Raw genomic sequence first — 21,840 nt, forward strand, 5'->3', positions numbered from 1 at the left:
AACTGGTATGTAACAAAATTATCTGGACCACAGTTTGAAGTGAAGCCCATGTCTTTATTGGGAGGAGCTCCATGTTTGGTTTTCTCTTATAGGAAAAAGTTAAGGTAGCTAAGGTGAATATGCTTTTATGGCAGCCCACAAGCCTCAGGAAGATTGACAGATTTATAAATTTATATCTTCTATGTGTGTGCAGGTTTATCCAAGTCATGATATAGTCAGTAGGAATTAATTACATCCAAATAATGAATGTGATTACTACTAGCTATGAAATGTCTTGAGATTCCTGAGCCATTATAGTAGTACACAGTGATGCTCAACTATAAAGGCCAAATGTGAATGAGTTTGCAAGTACCCTCTACTTAGAAAGCCTGGATTTCAAGACCAACTTGAATACTTAAGCGATGTTTACGAAATCTGGACTAAGCTAGGACTAATGAGCTCTTCATCTTCTATTTCATAATGTGATTTTCTTTATCTTTACAGGGAACACTGTAATTCGAACATATAACTCGGCTACAATGACAAAGATATCAGTTTGTGATTACTGTGCACCCAACTGCACTCATTGTAGATCAAATGTGGAAGTAAAACAAACCAACCCGCCAGTCAGCCCGCCAGTCAGTCCGCCAGCCAACAGTGCCTACACACCTACATTTTTCCTGCTTTGCATTCCTATGGTTTTTCTTCCTTATCTTTTATAGACAATAGAAACATGGAAAGTTTTAGCTCTGTGCCTAGTAATTAGCACCTTTGGTTGTTGGTCTCCTTGGGCTTAATTTCCACCAAGGACACTATGCGCATGAAGTTTGTATGTGTGGGTTTTCTCTTGGTGCTCTGGTTTCATCTTGCAATCCAAAGATAAGATTAAAGGGGTATTAAGCCCAAAACCAAAAATGTAATGTATTGCAGCTTACCAATCATTAGATGTTGTGGCTGCATAAGTTTTTTTTTTATTGTTTTTTCCCTCTGTTTTCACCTGGTGATCTGGCCAGTAGGGATGAGCCGAACACCCCCCTGTTCGGTTTGCACCAGAACTTGCGAACAGGCAAAAAAGTTGGTCGAACGCGCGAACACCGTTAAAGTCTATGGGACACGAACATGAATAATCAAAAGTGCTAATTTTAAAGGCTTATATGCAAGTTATTGTCAAAAAAAGTTTTAAAAACGGCCGTTTTTTCGAGAGCAGTGATTTTAATAATGCCTAAAGTGAAACAATAAAAGTGTAATATTCCTTTAAATTTCGTACCTGGGGGGTGTCTATAGTATGCCTGTAAAGGGGCGCATGTTTCCCGTGTTTAGAACATAAATATAACAAATAATTCTGCGCTGCCCTAACAAGGGGGGAGTAAGCAGCCAACACAGCCAGTAGGATATGTGCATATAAAAGAGTAAACAAAATAAGTGTAGCGCTAAAACAACCCTAAATGTCTAATATGAAAATGATACAGTCCAGGAACCAATAAATCTCTAAATATAAATTAGACAAAAGTCCTTCATATTTATAGAGTTCATATAGAGTAATGGTCCATAAATATTGCGTGACTTCGTGTATGGAATATATCAATAAATGCGTGACATCTGACGTGAGGAGAACACCACCACCGACAATAAGGAGGCTTACCAGATCAATTGGACCCAAAAAGACGTACGTCTAGTTGGGTCAAACGGGCTTGGGTGGTGGACCACTGTAGGAGATCCGGAAGAGTTGAAAAGGTGGGGGTCTTGAGATGAACCGTGGACTGGTGTATCCCTCAAGATGATGTCAAAAAGCTTTTGATTGCTGCCTGTCTGCTGGCCATCTCCTCACAACTTCCCATGTTTTTTCGGGAGCAGTGATTTTAATAATGCCTAAAGTGAAACAATAAAAGTGTAATATTCCTTTAAATTTCGTACCTGGGGGGTGTCTATAGTATGCCTGTAAAGGAGCACATGTTTCCCGTGTTTAGAACATAAATATAACAAATAATTCTGCGCTGCCCTAACAAGGGGGGAGTAAGCAGCCAACACAGCCAGTAGGATATGTGCATATAAAAGAGTAAACAAAATAAGTGTAGCGCTAAAACAACCCTAAATGTCTAATATGAAAATGATACAGTCCAGGAACCAATAAATCTCTAAATATAAATTAGACAAAAGTCCTTCATATTTATAGAGTTCATATAGAGTAATGGTCCATAAATATTGCGTGACTTCGTGTATGGAATATATCAATAAATGCGTGACATCTGACGTGAGGAGAACACCACCACCGACAATAAGGAGGCTTACCAGATCAATTGGACCCAAAAAGACGTACGTCTAGTTGGGTCAAACGGGCTTGGGTGGTGGACCACTGTAGGAGATCTGGAAGAGTTGAAAAGGTGGGGGTCTTGAGATGAACCGTGGACTGGTGTATCCCTCAAGATGTCAAAAAGCTTTTGATTGCTGCCTGTCTGCTGGCCATCTCCTCACAACTTCCCTGCATGCTTTTCAGCTTCTCATTTGCCCAGTAAGATTTATTGGTTCCTGGACTGTATCATTTTCATATTAGATATTTAGGGTTGTTTTAGCGCTACACTTATTTTGTTTACCCGTTTTTAGAACAGTCTGACAGCAAAATGACATTTCAAAGGAAAAAAAGTAATTTAAAACTACTCACGGCTATTAATGAATTGCCGGTCCGACAATACACATAAAAGTTCATTGATAAAAACGGCATGGGAATTCCCCACAGGGGAACCCTGAACCAAATTTTTTAAAAAAATGACGTGGGGGGTCCCCCTAAATTCCATACCAGGCCCTTCAGGTCTGGTATGGATATTAAGGGGAACCCCGCACCAAAATTTTAAAAAGAATGGCGTGGGGCCCCCCTCAAAATCTATACCAGACCCTTATCCAAGCACGCAACCTGGCAGGCCGCAGGAAAAGAGGGGATGAGAGAGCGGTCCCCCCTCCTGAACCATACCAGGCCACATGCCCTCAACATTGGGAGGGTGCTTTGGGGTAGCCCCCCTCTCGCAGACCCCCACAACCACCGGGCAAGGGTTGTGAGGATGAGGCCCTTGTCACCATCAACATGGGGACAAGGTGTTTTGGGGGACTACCCCAAAGCACCCTCCCAATGTTGAGGGCCTGAAGGATCTGGTATAGATTTTGAGGGGGACCCCACACCATTTTTTTTTTAAATTTTGCCCCAGGTATGAAATTTAAAGGAATATTACACTTTTATTGTTTCACTTTAAGCATTATTAAAATTGCTGCTCCCGAAAAAACGGACGTTTTTAAAACTTTTTTTTGCATTGATCCACGTCCCCTGGGGCAGGACCCAGGTCCCCAAATACTTTTTATAATACCATGCATATAAGCCTTTAAAATTAGCACTTTTGATTTCTCCCATAGACTTTTAAAGGGTGTTCCGCGGCTTTCGAATTTGCCGCGAACACCCCAAATTGTTCGCTGTTCGGCAAACTGACGAACAGCCGATGTTCGAGTCAAACATGAGTTTGACTCAAACTCGAAGCTCACCCCTACTGGCCAGTAACACTCCACCTGTATTAGTGAGACACAGCTCTGGATGAATGAGCACAGGAGGCACAGCAGACAGCGACATTGTCAGTCAGCAGATTTGAACACAATAACAAATTGAAGCCAAACTCTAGCTCACACTTTAGAATCAGTTGCAGTAAAAGTATTTTTTTTCCTTTTGGGATAAAGTCTTTGCCTGAATAAATAAAAGCTGATCATTTTAACCACCTTTCCAGTATTAAGTGGTTTGTCTCATCCATGTAAATGTATATGTTCTGCTGGAGAGCTTGTTCTTTTAAATAACAACCAACTTGCTAGCTGGATCACTAGAAATAGAAGTAAGAAAACCTAAAAAAGAAAACTAAGGTAGCCAGTGCATCTAAGAATGTGTAAGCTGCAATAAAATATATGTTTGCTTTTGGGTTTTATACTGCTTTAAAGGATAAGTTCACCATTTGGAACATGTTACATGTTCCACCCTTATTTAGGGTGGAACATGTAACATTTTCTATCAGCTGCGGTCTCCCCCCACCCCACTGCCCAGTGACAGCGAGCAGGCATTTTCTCTGGGTACACGCTGTCACTGTTTGTAAATAAGGCTTTGTGGCTGTTGGCTTGTAGTTCTCAATGAACTACCATGACGCTGTTGAGTGCTCTGGTAGTTCACTGTCTCTTCTTGTCAGTGTGTGTCCGTGTGGCCTGCCCGTACAAGGTACGAGCAGACAAATACACTGACATGTCTGCAGGAGTCTTGCTTGTCACCCACGATCTGCTGGTGCAATGCTTTACAGGCTCCAAGTAAGAAAATAATAAATGCACATTTTTTACCTGCAAAAAGATGCACATTTATTATTTTATTTTTAAAAGGTGAACTTATCCTTTAAGTAAATAAATTAGCTTCCACCCAAAAACCTGCTCTGCAGTGTGTATGTATGTGTGTATTAGTAGAGACTTTAAAGTGTGAGCTCCTTTGTGGGACAGAAACTGATGTGAATGGTTCAGTGCTGTGGGAAAATGTGCCAGAGCTATAGCAGTACAATATAAGATACATTAATACAATATTAATAATATTTTTCTTACAAATTTACTTTTTTATCTTCACAAAATGGGGTAAGATAATTGTAAGGGCTAAGCAACACAGACAGTTACAATCATGTTATGGTAAATGACAATCACTTACCACGGGGGCATGGAATGAAGTGTAATAATTTGCTAACTAGGTGTTAAAACCTTAAGCCCTGGTTCACATTGGTGCATTTGCGGCGCTGCACCGATTTCCAAATGTAGTTTCTGTACTACTTCTGGCGATTTCAGGGTGCGCTTTCTATTGATATCTGTGCAGGAACCCACACAGATTTCTCTGAAATTGCCCCCCAAAATCGGGACTGACATGCGGGAATGTAATCGTGCGAGTTCAGCTGAACATGCACAATTTCATTCCCGCACTCAGTGTGAACCAGGGCTCAATGGCAGATAGGTATCTAAGATTGCTTGTGTACACTTCAACAATACCACAAGTCCAGCAATTATTCAGTACTGATGTTAACCTGTTTAACTTAACACTAATGCCGTGTACACACGGGCGGACTTTTCGGCATCAAAGGTCCGACGGTCTTTCTGACGGACTTTTGACGGACTTCCGATGGACTTTTGAACGAACGAACTTGCCTACACACGATCACACCAAAGTCCAACGAATTTGTACATGATGACGTACGACCGGACTAAAATAAGGAAGTTCATAGCCAGTAGCCAATAGCTGCCCTAGCGTCGGTTTTCGTCCGTTGAACTAGAATACAGACAAGTGGATTTTTCGACCGGACTCGAGTCCGTCAGAAAGATTTGAAACAAAGTCCATCTGATTTTCGACCGAAAAAGTCTGCTGCAGGTCCGATGAAGCCCACACACGGTCGGATTGTCCGACGGATTCGTCCCGTCGGACCAGTCCAGTCGAAGAGTCCGCCCGTGTGTACACGGTATAAGAGCTAAGCTACACAGGTGATTTTAATCTTTTGCTACTGAGAGGATTAACTACAGGCTTCTAGTAGCTTACTGTAGTCATGCTTCCAAAATTGATATTAATTCATTTCTGCAGGTAACAATTGATCTCTAAACAGATGGAACAAGTGGCTCCCTATGGAGTAAGCTATACAAGTTGCATGTGGTAGTATGTAGTTGTGATCAACCACACATGTTCACAAAATTCTCCAATGGTGTGATCACTGCAAGATACTACTGCTATTACTTACTTATGTAGCCTATTCAGTAATGGGCGTTTGTTCCACGTGTTAGATAATCAATTGCTACTCCAAGCAGTTATTTGCTAGCGATTTTAGTAGTATAACTGAGCTACTAAAAATCTCCAGTGTAACTCTATGGGGTTGATTTACTAAAGGCAAATAGACGGTGCACTCTGCAAGTGCATTTGCTCCAGAGCTTAGTAAATGAGATAAATCTTCACTTTGCAGAGAATACCCAATCACATACAAGGAAAATGAACAAAATAATTTTTGCTTGCACATGATTGGATGATGGAAGTCAGCAGAGCTTCTGCTTATTTACTAAGCTCTGGGGCAACTGCACTTTGCACTCTTCAAAGTGCACAGTCTATTTGCCTTTAGTAAACCCACCCCTATGTATCAGGCAATTTATGCAAGTAGTTATATCTTTCAAAAGCAAGAGATTAAAATTGCCCATGTAGCTGTAGCCTTAGTGAATGATTGGTTCTAGTTCACAGAAACATTTGCCAATGTATTTGGAAAATAAAATTCCAAGTTGATATGTAAATTAGTGTGTCAAAAAAGCTGTCTGTGCTGTGATAATAGTAATGCTCAGGGTTCAATGATTAAAATGTATTCTTGTAAATTTTTTTAAAAAAAACTCTGTTTATTGCTTTCATATGTTATTAACATTTATGCCAGCATCCTATAAAAGTATTAACTTTGATGGAGGGATTTCCTCTTACACTTTCCACCATGAACAGCTCTTTCAAGTGTTAATAAACAGGTCTCTCCAGTACAAGTTGCATTTCTCTTTCTTATTCTCTTTGTCAATGAAGCTATGTTCAGCATACAATAAAACCTTACACCTACTGTAGTTTCACCATGTTATCATATTTCTTTTCTGTAGACAATAATCAACAAAACACAAGCATTTGCAACTATTCATGTGCTATTCACCTTTGCCTTGACACTAACATGTTTCTAGCATTGTGTAATATACAGGATATACACAACAAAACCTTTCCTGTGGAAAAACAACACTAAAACAGATTTAGGAAACAACTGCAGGCTTAAAACCAAACTTCAGAGAAATATAAAAAAGCACAATTTAATACAGATATTTGTTAATAAAATAAAGTGCATCAAGTAAAATAAATGTTATAATGAAACACTTTTTTAATTTTGTGTGGAATAAGGGAGGGTTGCAACCCCTTTCAGGTTTTGTTTGATATCTAAATCCCATTGAGGAGATTTCCTTCACTTCCTGTCTCATAGCTAAAACAAGAAATTAGACAAAATCTCTGGTTGTCACCAGGGTTACTATAGCTAGTGTCACCATTGGAAGATTCCCCTATTTTATTCTGGGGACAACCAGTAATTTGGGATTTTTTTACTTTCACTGATAACGGTAAGCGTGACAAATAGACAGGGTGAATTTCCCCTACAGAGCCACAGAACACACAAAAAAAAAAAAAAAACCATGAAAGGTGTTATAACCCCTCTCCACTCTATCCAAAACTAAAACAAATATGTTGCTTATTAAATGTTAGGGCTACATTCACCCAGGAGATTGTGTGTGCATAGTTTTCTGCATTCAGTGTCATCTTAATGGTAGGTGCATAGAATGTTTTACTTTTGTGCTACAATTTTTTATTTAAATTGAGTTGATTGCTTTTTCATATTTAGTGTGAACACACAAATCATTAGGGTCCATTTACCATCATGCATGGGATAGCACTAAGCAGTAATACAAAATAAGGAAACAGACACCAATATATGTTTTAAATGGCATAATATGGCCACAGTGTTTATTTAAGGGGTTACCCAAAATTTAACAATCTAAATAACTAAAAATCCATCTCTCAGCACAACATCATACTTTAAAGTGGTAGTAAACTCAATATTTCTACTTTAATCCCTTGCTGTGCCTTTCCACCAAATCGCAGGATCTTCAATCTAATGATGTCACTGGCGCATGCGCATTATAGCACGTTATAGCCATGATTTACAGCATGATCTCTGTGCCATCCATTCTTTCCGGACAATGCCGTGCCTACGTCCTCCACTGTCAGAGGCATTCTATCCTGCAAGAGCACATCAACACCCCAAGTGACTTTCTACGTTACAAGGGGGTGTAAACATTGTCTCTGATCACGGGACAAGCCGAGAGTAGCGTGAGAGAGCATAACTTGGCTAATTCATACTGCGCATGCGTGAGATTACGGCTGTCTTAATAGAGAGGGGGCGGAAGCTGGATGCAGAAGAGGAGTCCCAAGATGACGCAGGCTTAAGCCAAGAAATGCCAAAATGACAATAAGGGAAAAAACACTTCTAATACAAGATTTTTCTTTACATGATGTAGTGATTGGCATTGTTATCATTTAACCTACTGCCCTTATGTTAATTTTAATTCCAGCTGGCTGAGTTTACTACCACTTTAAACTCAACAGAATGATCAAATATCAGATATCGATAACCATGTGCTTCTAGACTTTAGACTGCAAGACCAACTCCCACTAAATAACACCATAACATTACGAACACTATAACAAGAAAAAGAGGGTAGGAGGGTGGAAGAGCGGTCGTGGTCCTCTTCAGGCAGCTTCAGCTCTTATAGGCGAGCATACGGTGCAAAAACCAAACTGCCAAAATGGTCCAATTGGCAGCTTGTTGCGGGGGGAGATTTCTCCAAAAGCAACCTGTCAAAAGAACAAGAAGAGCCAAGCAAAGAAATCTGCCCTTTGTACTATCCCATGCGAGCCTCCGGGTAATTCCATGGACCGAACAGTGTGTTAAAGTGGAAGTTAACTTCTATCACTGATAATATGACTTACCTATAGGTAGTGTAACTATCTCCGAAACGTGCCCAGTTTAAGAGATGTTTACTGTACGTGCAGCCAGTGACATCACTGGCGCATGCGCTCTGATGATTAGTTCTAGTTGCTTTTTGAATTTTTCTTAAAATTATTTTTCATGCACGTATTTAATTTTAGTGATATCCTCCTTGGGGGATCATGAAAGAATTTAAACCTATGCGTGCCACTATTGAATTTATCTTCAGAAAGTTGTATGTGCCCTGCTGAAATGTTGACATAAAAAAAAAACCAAATTGGAAATTCTTGCTTCTAAGTCCCACTGAGTGCACCTACTACCTGCTTCATATTAAAAGAGAAGTATGGGTTTAAAAAAAAAAAAAAAACATTTATACTTACCTAGGAGGATGCAGCATCAATCCAATGTTGCATTTGTCCCCTGCCACTTCTAAGACTGAGAAGACTGAGTGATCAAAGATCTCCGACCGCTCAGTTCTCAGCCTTCAGTGAGCAGAGAGCCAGAAACTGTCAGTCACCGGCTGCTCTGCCACTCCAGTGCTCACTGGAGCACTGGGCTGTGGAGGGGGCAGGAGCAGCTGGCTCAGTTTTCCAGTGACTTGCTGAGAGGCTGAGCCAGAGGCCAGTCCAGGTATCTAGGTGGATCCCGACTGTAAAGTCGGGGTTGATCCAGAGCCTGGACCGGCTGAGTAACATCAGCCGATGGAAGGCTTCAGCCCGCTGTTGGCTGAAAACAGGTCACAGGAGTGCAGAACAAACTACACTCCTGTGATCCCTAGGAGAAGTACAGCCAAAATAGCTTTGGCTATACTTCTCCTTTAAAAATGTCATACCTTATAGTTAAGTTAGTTTTAGGTAACGTTAGGAAAGCTTAGAATCATTGTTAGATTTATATTGATGTCTGTGTCCCCATTAGGAAAAGAAAATGGGGGGGAATTCTAAAATTCTACAGCTGTAATCAAAACATTATGGGAACCCCTGTTTTAGTGACAGTTGTACAAAGTGGAATTTCCCATCTCCTCTATTTCCCGTTTTTTCAAATGGGACATAGACAACAATAGAAGCCCATGAAAGATAAACCATATTCATATTAATGTGTGCATCTAAAAAGGGAACTGAAGACTTATGAAAAAGAAATAAAATATATGCCCGTTTACACTATAATAATTAAGAATATTATCCTCAGCTATTATTCAAAAACCCAACTACATATCCATGAAATATATTGTATCAGTAGAATTCGAAATGTTGCAAGCAATTTGTGTTGACTATATGTGAAAGGTTCATGTCATCAAGGACAAATGTCCCAAAATCAACACATAAAGTAAATTGCTGATATTGAAAATAACATCCAAAGAGAACACTATGTATGAATACAAATACAGCTTTCAGTTCTCATTCAAGACTGTAGAAAAACGGTATATATCAATCCCAACTGAGCAGATAGAATCTTCAAAAGAAACTATAATTCATCATGTGGAATTATTCTGTGGGGTTTTGCCATATGGCTATCAGTAATGCTGCAACCATCCAGATACACAGGCTGGTGCTTGAAGGTAAAACACGTCCTGTGTATGCAAACTAGCTGCCAAGGAGTCTACCACATGCTGCACATCACATGTACTGACTTCTGAATGCATATATAAATATGCATCACAGCTTGGTATAATAAATGATCCAATTCCATATGATAACTGCAATTGCCAGCTTTGCAATATACTGTGTATTATATTGACAATAAATAACCTTCAGAGCTGCTATATCTATATAGTGGAATATTTAATTTATACAGCCTCCAAGCTTCACATTTATGCAGTTCAATCAGAAGAATTGGAACAAGGTTACCCACCTTGCATCTAGAATAGTGCTGTGCCGTTAAATATGTATCATGTAAGAGACATGGAGTGTAAGAGCCACTGGTCAGCCAAAGAGCAACTGTACAACCAATCCCGATCCCACTCTATAAGGTATAAAAGGGGATGTAGGATTCATATTAAAGAGAACAAGGTGTTTATCCTTTATGTTTCACCATAATACAGACATCCTCAGAGCAGCCTTACCATGTCCAAAAGCACAACTCCAATAAAGACAATCCTTAGCATGATGTCACAGAAGGGAACAAAAAAAATGACATAACCATAAATATTAAAGACATTTAATTAATCTTTTGTGGTCTTTTGATGGGTACACACTTTTGGAATCACAGGCATTTTACAGCTTCAGGCATTTTTGTTTAGCCAATAGAAAGCACTTAGGGGAGGAGAGGGAGAGGAAATTAGGGGTGGAGAGCTGCTATTTGAGCAGAAAACACTCGTAAAACTCTCGAATTAGGTGTCTATGGGGCCAAAAACGCTTGTAATCTGCCAAAACGAAGCTCATGTACTTTTTTGAGTTTCATGCGGTTTGCTTCAGACGACAGAACTCTCAAATGTAAAGAGGGGCCATTGAAATTAAAGGGTTTTGTATTGTTGAGCGTTTTAGAGATACAAGCTTCAAGCAGAAAATTGCTCAGGTGTGAACGGGGCCTTAGCCACAAAAACACTTTATGCAGTGTCCATTAATATCAAACTCAACACCCTCCAACATCTAAAAATATGCACAGTCTCACAAAAGTGAGTACACCCCTCACATTTTTTGTAAATATTTTATTCTATCTTTTCATGTGACAACACTGAAGAAATGACACTTTGCTACAATGTAAAGTATTGAGAGTACAGCTTGTATAACAGTGAAAACTTTGCTGTCCCCTCAAAATAACTCAACACACAGCTATTAATGTCTAAACCGCTGGCAACAAAAGTGAGTACACCCCTAAGTGAAAATGTCTAACTTGGGCCCAAAGTGTCAATATTTTGTGTGGCCACCATTATTTTCCAGCACTGCCTTAACCCTCTTGGGCATGGAGTTCACCAGAGCTTCACAGGTTGCCACTGGAGTCCTCTTCCACTCCTCCATGATGACATCACGGAGCTGGTGGATGTTAGAGACCTTGCACTCCTCCACCGTCCTTTTGATGATGCCCCACAGATGCTCAATAGGGTTTAGGTCTGGAGACATGCTTGGCCAGTCCATCACCTTTATCCTCAGCTTCTTTAGCAAGGTAGTGATTGTCTTGGAGGTGTGTTTGGGGTCGTTATCATATTGGAATACTGCCCTGTCACCCAGTCTGAAGAGAGGGGATCATGCTCTGTTTCAGTATGTCACTGTACATGTTGGCATTCATGGTTCCCTCAATGAACTGTAGTTCCCCGTTGCCGGCACTCCAACCACCATAGTAAAGAAACAGAATGGTTAACGCTGCGCTTGAAAACAATATATATGAAAATGTAAAATGAAAAGATAAATAAAGCTGCTGGCACCAGAAATCCTAAATACCAAACTCAACTCAGTGAAAAACATGGGGTGGGTGCAGCGCTAAATGTGTTTGATCAAAAAGTGAAAAGACAAAAACTACATAAATGACCATTCTGTAGTGGTAAAAAGTGTAAATGGAAAACTAAGGCAAAGTCCCTATATCTCAAAACAGGGAAGCTTAAAAAAGGAGTCCAGTGGATCAAATCATGGGAAAACGTAAAAAGTGATATGAAATGAAAAACAAATACTATAAAAAAAAATAGTAAATAATATATAAGCCAAATATTAAGATGAGGTGTCCCAAAATATGAGGTAATACACACCAAAAAAGTGATCCCAAAATTTGCACAAAGAATCATTCATATGGATTGTTCAATAGAAAAAACAAGAAAATCTTAAAACAGATAAAAATATTCAACAAATAAAGTCCCAAATTATTGTGACAGTAAATAGAAAGTATCTATGCAGGTGAAAAAACTTGATGCCGTGAAGAAAGAAGGGCCCTTACTCCAAACAGGTTTTGCTCCCAGAGTGAGTATGTAGTCTCCTTACCCACAGGAATGACCGCAATGGCAGTCTCACCAAGCTCAGGGAATTGGGTCTCCCAGAAACCTATGTGGATGTCCCGATCTGCTGGGTCCTTATCACTCAGAGATATAAAAAAAGAATTGCGCCCATAGTGCAATATGTACAAACCAACATGGCAGCAGCAAGCCAAGTGCTCACATCTGTAGGCCAAAAACATGATTTGATTCACTGGACTGCTTTTGTCAGCTTCCCTGTTTTGAGATATAGGGACTTTGCCTTAGTTTTCCATTTACACTTTTCACCACTACAGAATGGTCATGTATGTAGTTTTTGTCTATTCACTCCAACCACCATGCTTGACTGTAGGCTTGACACTTGTCTTTGTACTCCTCAGCTGGTTGTTACCACACACCCTTGACACCATCTGAACCAAATAAGTTTATCTTGGTCTCATCAGACCACAGGACATGGTTCCAGTAATCCATGTCCTTAGTCTACTTGTCTTCAGCAAGCTGTTTGCAGGGCTTTCTTGTGCATCATCTTTAGAAGAGGCTTCCTTCTGGGACGACAGCCACACAGACCAATTTGATGCAGTGTGTGGCGTATATGTCCTAACAGGACTTACAGCCTGACCCCCCCACCCGTTCAACCTCTGCAGCAATGCTGGCAGCACTCCCAAAGACAACCTCTGAATATGACGCTGAGCACATGCACTCAACTTCTTTGGTCGACCATGGCGAGGCCTGTTCTGAGTGGAACCTGTCCTGTTAAACCACTGTATGGTCTTGGCCACCGTGCTGCAGCTCAGTTTCAGGGTTGTGGCAATCTTCTTATAGCCTAGGCCATCTTTATGTAGAGCAACAATTCTTTTTTTCAGATCCTCAGAGAGCTCTATGCCATGAGGTGCCATGTTGAACTTCCAGTGACCAGTATGAGAGAGTGAGAGTGATAACACCAAATTTAACACACCTGCTCCCCATTCACACCTGAGACCTTGTAACACTAACAAGTCACATGACACCGGGGAGGGAAAATGACTTATTGGGCCCAATTTGGACATTTTCACTTAGGGGTGTACTCACTTTTGTTGCCAGGGGTTTAGACATTAATGGCCGTGTGTTGAGTTATTTTGAGGGGACATCAAATTTACACTGTTATACAAGCTGTACACTCACTACTTTACATTGTAGCAAAGTGTCATTTCTTCAGTGTTGTCACGTGAAAAGATAGAATAAAATATTTACAAAAATGTGAGGGGGTGTACTCACTTTTGTGAGATACTGTATATTATCAAACTATATAATAACTTTCTTTGAAAAAAAGTCAAATGACAATAACATACATAAATACAGTATATGGGAATAAAACACAAGCACAAAAGATACCTTTCCAATATTTTGTCCTTATTAGCCTGAAATGTAACCATAAGTGACATTTGCTTGAAGAAACCTTTGCAATGGCAAAATCGGTAAAATCCATTTTGCTGAGATCACTTATCCCTACTAATAAGCTGCTATCAGAATCAAGCTACCAGCTCCCCTTCCCTCCCCATTGATAGTTTATGCCTAGTGTTGGTCCTGTGAGTAACCTGATTGTTACACGGTCTAACACACTCTAAAATTATGGGTAGCTTTACATTTTTAAATCACTTTCGGGGGCTAACATTGTTTTGGATTTGGAAAGACAGGAAACACTTTAACACTTCATAGAGAAGCCAGGTTTCACTAGACACCTGGCTGAAAGAACTGTCAGGAAATCTAGACAACAAAGCTTGGGGGCCCTGTCCTTGTGTTAATTGTTTGCAGGAAGCGTGGTACTGTACTGCCCCCGAGCTAGGCTTCCCACCAGGGATATATAAAAGGTTCTAGGACCTAACAGCACATCATTCTGTAGCACATTTATTTTCAGACTTGCCCATTTTAGTGGAAAGAGCAAGATGTTCAACCTAAGGCCTCAGATCTTGAGGCACATTGTCCTTCTGTCACTGTATCTGCTCACCTGTAATGCACGGTAAGTAACGACTATGTGATTTATTTGTACAATTACCTGTACACTCTGTTGGTTAGCTTTGAACTTTGAACTAAGAAAAAAAAAATGAGCAGTAGGTAATTTTGAGATCTAAATGGAAAGGCATTGGATAATTTAAAATTCAACATGCTTGTAATTTATTTGTTAGTATAAATCGAAATCCATTTTGTTTTGCAGGACATCGTATTACATTACTGCACCTCAGTATGTTATTCCTGGTGTGAATACAACCCTTGCTGTTCACGTGTTTGGAGAGCAGTACTCTGAAATAAATGTGACTGCAGGAATTGCAGCTGGTTTTAATGTTCTTGTCCAAGCATACAAGATTATCAGTAATGGTGAGTTGGAATACCTTTTATAGAAAATATTTTTTTGCGTGTTTCTGTAATATTTTAAGCGCGGTTTTCTGCATAGTCCTTTTCTTTAAGGACATGTTTCCTCTGACCTAATTGTTGTGGATGAGAGGAGCATTTGTGCACATTTACACACAATCAGCTGTGGAATGTAGAGAAACACAGGTAACTGCACATAGTGTGAATGGGCCCTTAAAAAATGTAATGGTAGCAGACAGGTAAATCTAACGCTGGGTCTAAAGTCACCAGGCTTACTCGATTAGATATAATAATAGAATAATAATAAAATAAGTTTTGATCTTTTTTGTTCATATGATTGCGGTTATCAGAAATGTGATTGGATGATACAGATTACTACACAATGGATATAGAAGGAAGAAAAGTTCCTGGACGGTCGCACTTCGTTGAAGGCATCTTTATTGAAAAAAAGTTTAAAAATTCAATATGGTCACTTCATACATGAAGAAAACAAAGAAGACTAGCTAACATGTTTCACACCATACATTGGTGCTTAATCATAGCTATGATTAAGCACCAATGTATGGTGTGAAACATTTTAGCTAGTCTTCTCTGTTTTCTTCATGTATGAAGTGACCGTGTTGGATTTTTAAACTTTTTTCAATAAAGATGCCTTCAACGGAGTGCGGCCGTCCAGGAACTTTTCTTCCTTCTTCAGCATTTGTTCAGTGCCAGCACCTGTGAGTTTTCAATAGGGCGGGTGTGCTTAAGAGGTCTGAAGCTTTTTGGAGTGGCAATTCCTTCTTTCTATACACAATGTATATAGTGATTGCACTTTGCACTAACTTATCAATTAAGCCTGTGTAAAGCCAAAACTGAAATTTTAAAGCTGGCCATACATTATACACTTTTCTTATAGTGCAAGCACCTGTCTGATAGCATACCATTTGAAAGTGTTTACGTTTGACCTCATATTATATGGTTTTGGTAAATTGTATAATGTATGGCCAGCCTAAGTCACTGATGCCAGTTTTTCTTTTTCTTTTCAGGCTCTATCGACCTACTCACTATTCCAGCAGTAAGTACCAAATTCCAAACTGTGTTACTAACATGAACGGATTGTTGCCTGAATAAAAAGTGTATTTTAGGTTGTTACCGTGTTAGAGTTATAAAATGGTAAACAGTTGTGTACAGGGTTTTTCTATTTACAAGAAATTGTAACATTAAGGCTTAGGGCTACAATGATAATATAGACTTTAAATGTTTTATAGAGATAAAGAGGCTGGTTTACTAAAGGTGGTGGGAATGTTCACACACATAAAAAAGATTCTCTTCAATTTTCTAATCCAATTAGATTATTGAAGATAATTGTCACTTTTAATTTGTGTGAACATTCTTAACTCTTTAGTAAATTAGTTCTGTTACCTCTTTTTAGTGCTATTGCAGGATATTTTGGATGACTTTTATAGGATTAAGCTTGCAGGTGTATACTTAAATTTGGGAAAATCATCCAACAGTCTCAAGAATGAGCAATTGCCTATGCAAATTTATAGAATAAATTAACTACTAATAAACCATGAAAGATCACTTTGTAATTAAGCATTTGACAATCTTTAGGGGTCACCATACACTGTACAATCTGACCATACAATCTTTGTACAATCTACTTTAGATTTTCCAAAACCATATAATATGTGAGGACCTATTTGAATATATCCAATCAAACCTTATCCAATCAGGCAGGCCCTTTTATTACAAAGTTTCTGGTAGAGCTAAAGGAAATTGTACAATTAGATGGTAACATGTGTGGTGAGTTTTGTGATGTGAGCAAAACAATCCACACAATCTACAGCTAGCCACTCACTTTACAATCTTATTGCTCCATCTCTGTTAAATATCCATTATATTTTCTATGTTCTTCAAAGTATATCCAATATAGTCTCTCACACTGCATAGGTGATGGTAAATTTAAAGGAGATTGTACAAACTTGTTTTAATGTGTATAGTCAGATTTATTCAGCCAATCGCAAGAATAAAAATTATTTATGTAGGTACAGCTTGAGAAAGAACAAGCAGAAATTATATTAGGCTGCATTTTGAGATTCCAATTGTACTGCAATTGTGGCAAAACACAACACACGTATTTAAGTGCCATTCATTTTTAATGGTGCAGTTTTGTCGTGATTGTTGTGTGGCAGAGTCTCAGGGTAAACACGACAAGCCACATCGCATGAAGTTTGTCACCCAAAGAAGCTTCTGCTTCTTTTTGGACAACAAGCTTCATGCGTTGTGGTTTGCCGCAGGTATTGCGCGATAATCGCGGCAAAACCGCACTGTGTTTGAGATACTATTAAAAATGAATGGCACCTAAACACGTGTTACATTTTTCCACAGTTGCAGTGTGATTTGGAATCATGGGCAGAATTGCAGCGATTCTGCCCGCAATTCAAAGTTGTGAAGTGTGAATGCAGCCTTAGATTTAGTGGCTGCATTCGTTTTCTTTTTTAAGGCTTCTTTATCTATATTTCCCCTGGTGATCTGGCCAGTAACACACTTCCTGTCTTATGCCACGTACAAACAGTCGGATTTTCTGACGGGAAATGTTAGATGTAAGCTTGTTGGCTGAAAGGCCGACCGTGTGTATGCTCCATCGAACATTTGTTGTCGGACTTTCCGCCAATAAATGTTGGCTAGCGGGTTCTCAAATTTTCCACCAACAAAACTTTGTTGTCAGAAGATCGTGTGTACACAAGTCCGTCACACAAAAGTTCACGCATGCTCGGAATCAAGCAGAAGGAGCCGCACTGGCTTGTGAACTTCCTTTTACTCAGTTCGTTGGACGTCTTGTTCGTTCCCACATTCATAATTGTTGGCCAACATTTGTGTGACCGTGTGTATGAAAAGACAAGTTGGAGCCAACATCCTTCAAACAAAATTCCATAGTTTTGTTTTCGGAAAGTCCGATCGTGTGTACGGGGCATTAGGCTGCATTCACAACTGAGCATAAGGATTTTAAAGAGTCTTTATTTGAGCTTTTTTGAGTGTTTTTGCAAGTGTATACAGGTGTTTTTAGAAGTGTATTACAGGCCTTTTACATGTGTATTTAAGCTTCAGGCTTTTTGTTTTAGCCAACGGAAATCACTAGGGGGAGGAGATCAGGTAATATAGGCTAGAAAATGCCTGGAAAAAAAGCTAGACATAGGCGTTTTTAGGTGTTCTCATTGAAAACTATGAGGCCAGAAATGCTCATTTCTGCCTGAAAAGTAGCCCCTGCTCTATGCTTACCACAAATCCCATAGTTTCCTGGTCTATCTCAAGAGCATAGGCGTGCGCAGCCTATTGCATTAGGGTGTGCACCCCAAAGCTCAAACAGGCAAAAGTATTGGGACACCTGCCTTTACACGCACATGAACTTTAATGACATCCCAGTCTTAGTCCGTAGGGTTCAATAATGAGTTGGCTCCGCCCTTTACAGCTATAACAGCTTCAACTCTTCTGGGAAGGCTGTCCACAAGGTTTAGGAGTGTGTCTATGGGAATGTTTGACCATTCTTCCAGAAGCGCATTTGTGAGGTCAGGCACTGATGTTGGATGATAAGGTCTGGCTCGCAGTCTCCGCTCTAATTTATCCCAAAGGTGATCTATCAGGTTGAGGTCAGGACTCTGTGCAGGCCAGTCAAGTTTCTCCACCCCAAACTCGCTTATCCATGTCTTTATGGACCTTGCTCTGTGCACTGGTCCAAATCATTGATGGAGGGGGGATTATGGTGAAGGGGGGAGGGGGGATTATGTTGGGGGGTTGTTTTTCAGGGGTTGGGCTTGGCCCCTTAGTTCCAGTGAAGGGAGCTCTTAAGGAGTCAGCATACCAAGATATTTTGGACAATTTTATGCTCCCAACTTTGTGGGAACAGTTTGGGGATGACCCCTTCCTGTTCCAACATGACTGCCCACCAGTGCACAAAGCAAGGTCCATAAAGACATGGACTGAGCAAGGATGGTGGGAAATTAACTTCAAGTGCAAAAATTCACATTATGATAGTAACTAAATAGTAATCTAAAATTAAGTGTAACGATTTAAAAAATAAAAATTCCAAAGTGCTATAATGGTGGGAACCTCCCAACTAAAAAAAATTTCACTTAAGATTAATCTGTATGGTAAATATCTATAGGAGGGGTTTCCACCATCCCTGCTAAGTTTATTTTTATACAGTATGTCTTATTTTCAGTTTGATGTGTATTATATGTGAAGTTACATATCACAGAGATCGGTATTGTGATAATATTGAAGTTTATTGAGATTTACATACATTAGAGGATTCCACCATTATTGATCAGTAAGTTAGCACTGCACTTTTTTTTTTTTTTATTTTGTGGTGTGGGAACACATAACTGTGCTTAGCAGCCGGCCTTTCAATTACACTTTTTTTATTTTACCTCCAATAGTTTATTGTAAATAGTAGTGTGGTGAGTACCTATTATACTAAAATCGGTATGTGGCATTAATAAACATCAACAGATTTCAGTTGTGCCCCACCAGGCCGGCACCCCCTTGGACAATTTGCCTGGCTGCTGAGTTCATCACCCCCATCCCTGCACACAGTGCACTGATGGGCACTGATTAACAGCACTGATAAACGGCACTGATTGGCACTGACAGGTGGCACTCATTTTCACTGGTGTGGAACTGACTGACACTGACAGGTGGCACTGATTGACACTGACAGGCTGCATTGGCACTGAATGGCACTGACAGGCGGCATTGGCACTGATTGGCACTAACAGGCGGCACTGGCACTGACTGCCACTGACAGGTGGCACTTATTGGAAGCACTGATTGGCACTGACAGGCGGCACTGGCACTGATTGGCACTGACAGGTAACAATGATTGGAATTATTAATTGGCACTAACAGGTGGCACTGATTGGAAGCACTAATTGGCACTGACAGTCGGCACTGGCACTGATTGGCACTGACAGGCGGCACTGATACTGATTGGCACTGACAGGTGGCACTGATTATAAGCACTGATTGGCACTGGCATTGATTGGCACTGACAGTTGGCACTGATTGGAAGCACTGATAGGTGGCACTCATTGGCACTGACAGGTGGCACTGATTGGAAGCACTTGGCACTCATTGGCACTAACAGGTGGCACTGATGGGAAGCACTAATTGGCACTGACACTGATTGGCACTGACAGGTGGCACTGAGTGGAAGCACTAATTGGCACTGACAAGCGGCGCTGGCACTGTTTGGCACTGACAGGTGGCGCTGGCACTCATTGGCACTAACAGGTGGCACTAATTGGAAGCACTGATTGGCACTCACAAACTGACAGGCGGCACTGACTGGCATAGACAGGTGGCATTAGTGGAAGCACTGACAGAGGAGAGGGGGGTTTCCATGGGGCGTACCTAGAGCATTTGTCACCTGGGGCAGATCCTATGTCTGGCACCCCCCCACCTTAAAATGTAAAAACACCCCACTGTGCACCACTGGACCCCTTTACATTATTCAGCTCTACTCAGCACGGACCCCCCTTTAGCGCAGACCCCCTTCAGCACAGATGGACCCCCCCATCCAGCACAGACCCCCCATTCAGCACAGGTCCCCCTTAGCACAGATGGACCCCCCTTCAGCACAGACCCCCCATTCAACACACCCCCCCTTCAGCACAGATGGACCCCCCCTTAAGCACACCCCCCCTTCAGCACAGATGGACCCCCCATTAAGCACACCCCCTTCAGCACAGATGGACCCCCCATTAGGCACACCCCCCTTCAGCACAGATGGACCCCCCATTAGGCACACCCCCCTTCAGCACAGATGGACCCCCCATTAAGCACACTCCCCGCTTCAGCACAGATGGACCCCCCATTAAACAAACCCCCCCTTCAGCACAGATGGACCCCCCTTCAGCACAGATGGACTCCCCCATTGAGCACACCCCCCTTCAGCACAGAAAGACCCCCCTCCCCCATCCCATTCAGTACCTCAGATCAGCGCGGCACAGGCACAGCAGGTCCCCTTCCCCTGTGTACACATAAACACTGGAGGGGGAGGCGGCTTCACTCTGCTTGCTGTGCCTGTGTGACATCCGAGCAGGACCGAGCAGCTATTGAACATCAGTTATAATTGAGCAGCTTGAGAAAAGGGGCGGGGCTACATACACGTAACGGCCCCGCCAGACTCATCCCATTGGCTGGTATTCGATACCTGCTCGGTCCCGCCCACCCCGACATCATACAGGAATTCTGACAGCTCCTCAGGACAGTGTCACACTAAGCAGATCTTACGAGCCCCAATATCGGCAATGTTATATTACCTCACAGGCAGTGCGGGGTACACATTGCACATCAGCCCAGACAGATTTCAGGATACAGGCGGCATGGGGCTAAACACTGCTGGGGGATTAGGGTGTGCCCAGGCACACCCGGCACACCCCGTGGGCACGCCTATGCTCAAGAGCAAGAGAGAAGGTGGCTACATCTTACATACAGCGGGACCATGGAGATCAAACCTAGCCAACCTCTAACAGGAAGTCAGAACACAGCAGCAAAAAAAATAAATTGGAGGAAGGTGAGAGCAAAGAAAGGTACTTTGTTGACTTAAGAAAACATACTTTAATAAAATTGTCTTTTTTTTTTTTTTTAAATCAGAGTTTAGTATCACTCCAATCAAGTAAATTAGAAGACTCTGCAGTCCTTTCATCACAGGTGCTGGAGAGTAAAGCTGGCCATACATGGACTGAAATTTGGCCAATTCAGCAGGGACTGGCTGAAGTTCAATCTATCTTTGGCCATTCCTGTTCATCCTTAACTGTCCTGCTGGAATATTTCCATTCAATCAGCACTTGCAGCCAACCAGCTGCAGCTCTGATCATTTCATTCCTGACAGCGGGACTTCCCTGCTCTCAGAATACAATGATACAGCGGGAAGGATTCCCACATCCACATTGAATGTGTGGATGGGAATATTGGGTCAGTTTTTTTCATTCAACCCACTTGCTGAACGAAAGAAAAACGGACTCATATATGGCTAGCTTAAAGAGGAGGTCCGCC

At 41.1% G+C, this 21,840-nt stretch overlaps 2 protein-coding genes across 2 annotated transcripts in view; both read left to right on the forward strand.

Annotated features, from left to right (window-relative positions):
* LOC141140044 (CD109 antigen-like) overlaps positions 1-6,602 on the forward strand; it is a 138,159-nt gene extending 131,557 nt beyond the window's left edge. Inside the window, exon 33 of the mRNA XM_073626806.1 lies at positions 484-6,602. Coding sequence (XP_073482907.1) covers positions 484-701 — 218 coding nt within the window. The 3' untranslated portion in view covers positions 702-6,602. The remainder of the gene's footprint in view (positions 1-483) is intronic.
* Positions 6,603-14,375: 7,773 nt separating this feature from the next.
* The window catches only part of LOC141141240 (CD109 antigen-like), a 42,759-nt gene continuing 35,294 nt past the window's right edge, over positions 14,376-21,840 (forward strand). Inside the window, exons 1-3 of the mRNA XM_073628923.1 lie at positions 14,376-14,449; positions 14,645-14,805; positions 15,828-15,856. Coding sequence (XP_073485024.1) covers positions 14,376-14,449; positions 14,645-14,805; positions 15,828-15,856 — 264 coding nt within the window. The remainder of the gene's footprint in view (positions 14,450-14,644; positions 14,806-15,827; positions 15,857-21,840) is intronic.

Source organism: Aquarana catesbeiana, linkage group LG04 (genome assembly GCF_042186555.1).
Source record: "Aquarana catesbeiana isolate 2022-GZ linkage group LG04, ASM4218655v1, whole genome shotgun sequence".
Classification (NCBI taxonomy): Eukaryota; Metazoa; Chordata; class Amphibia; order Anura; family Ranidae; genus Aquarana; species Aquarana catesbeiana.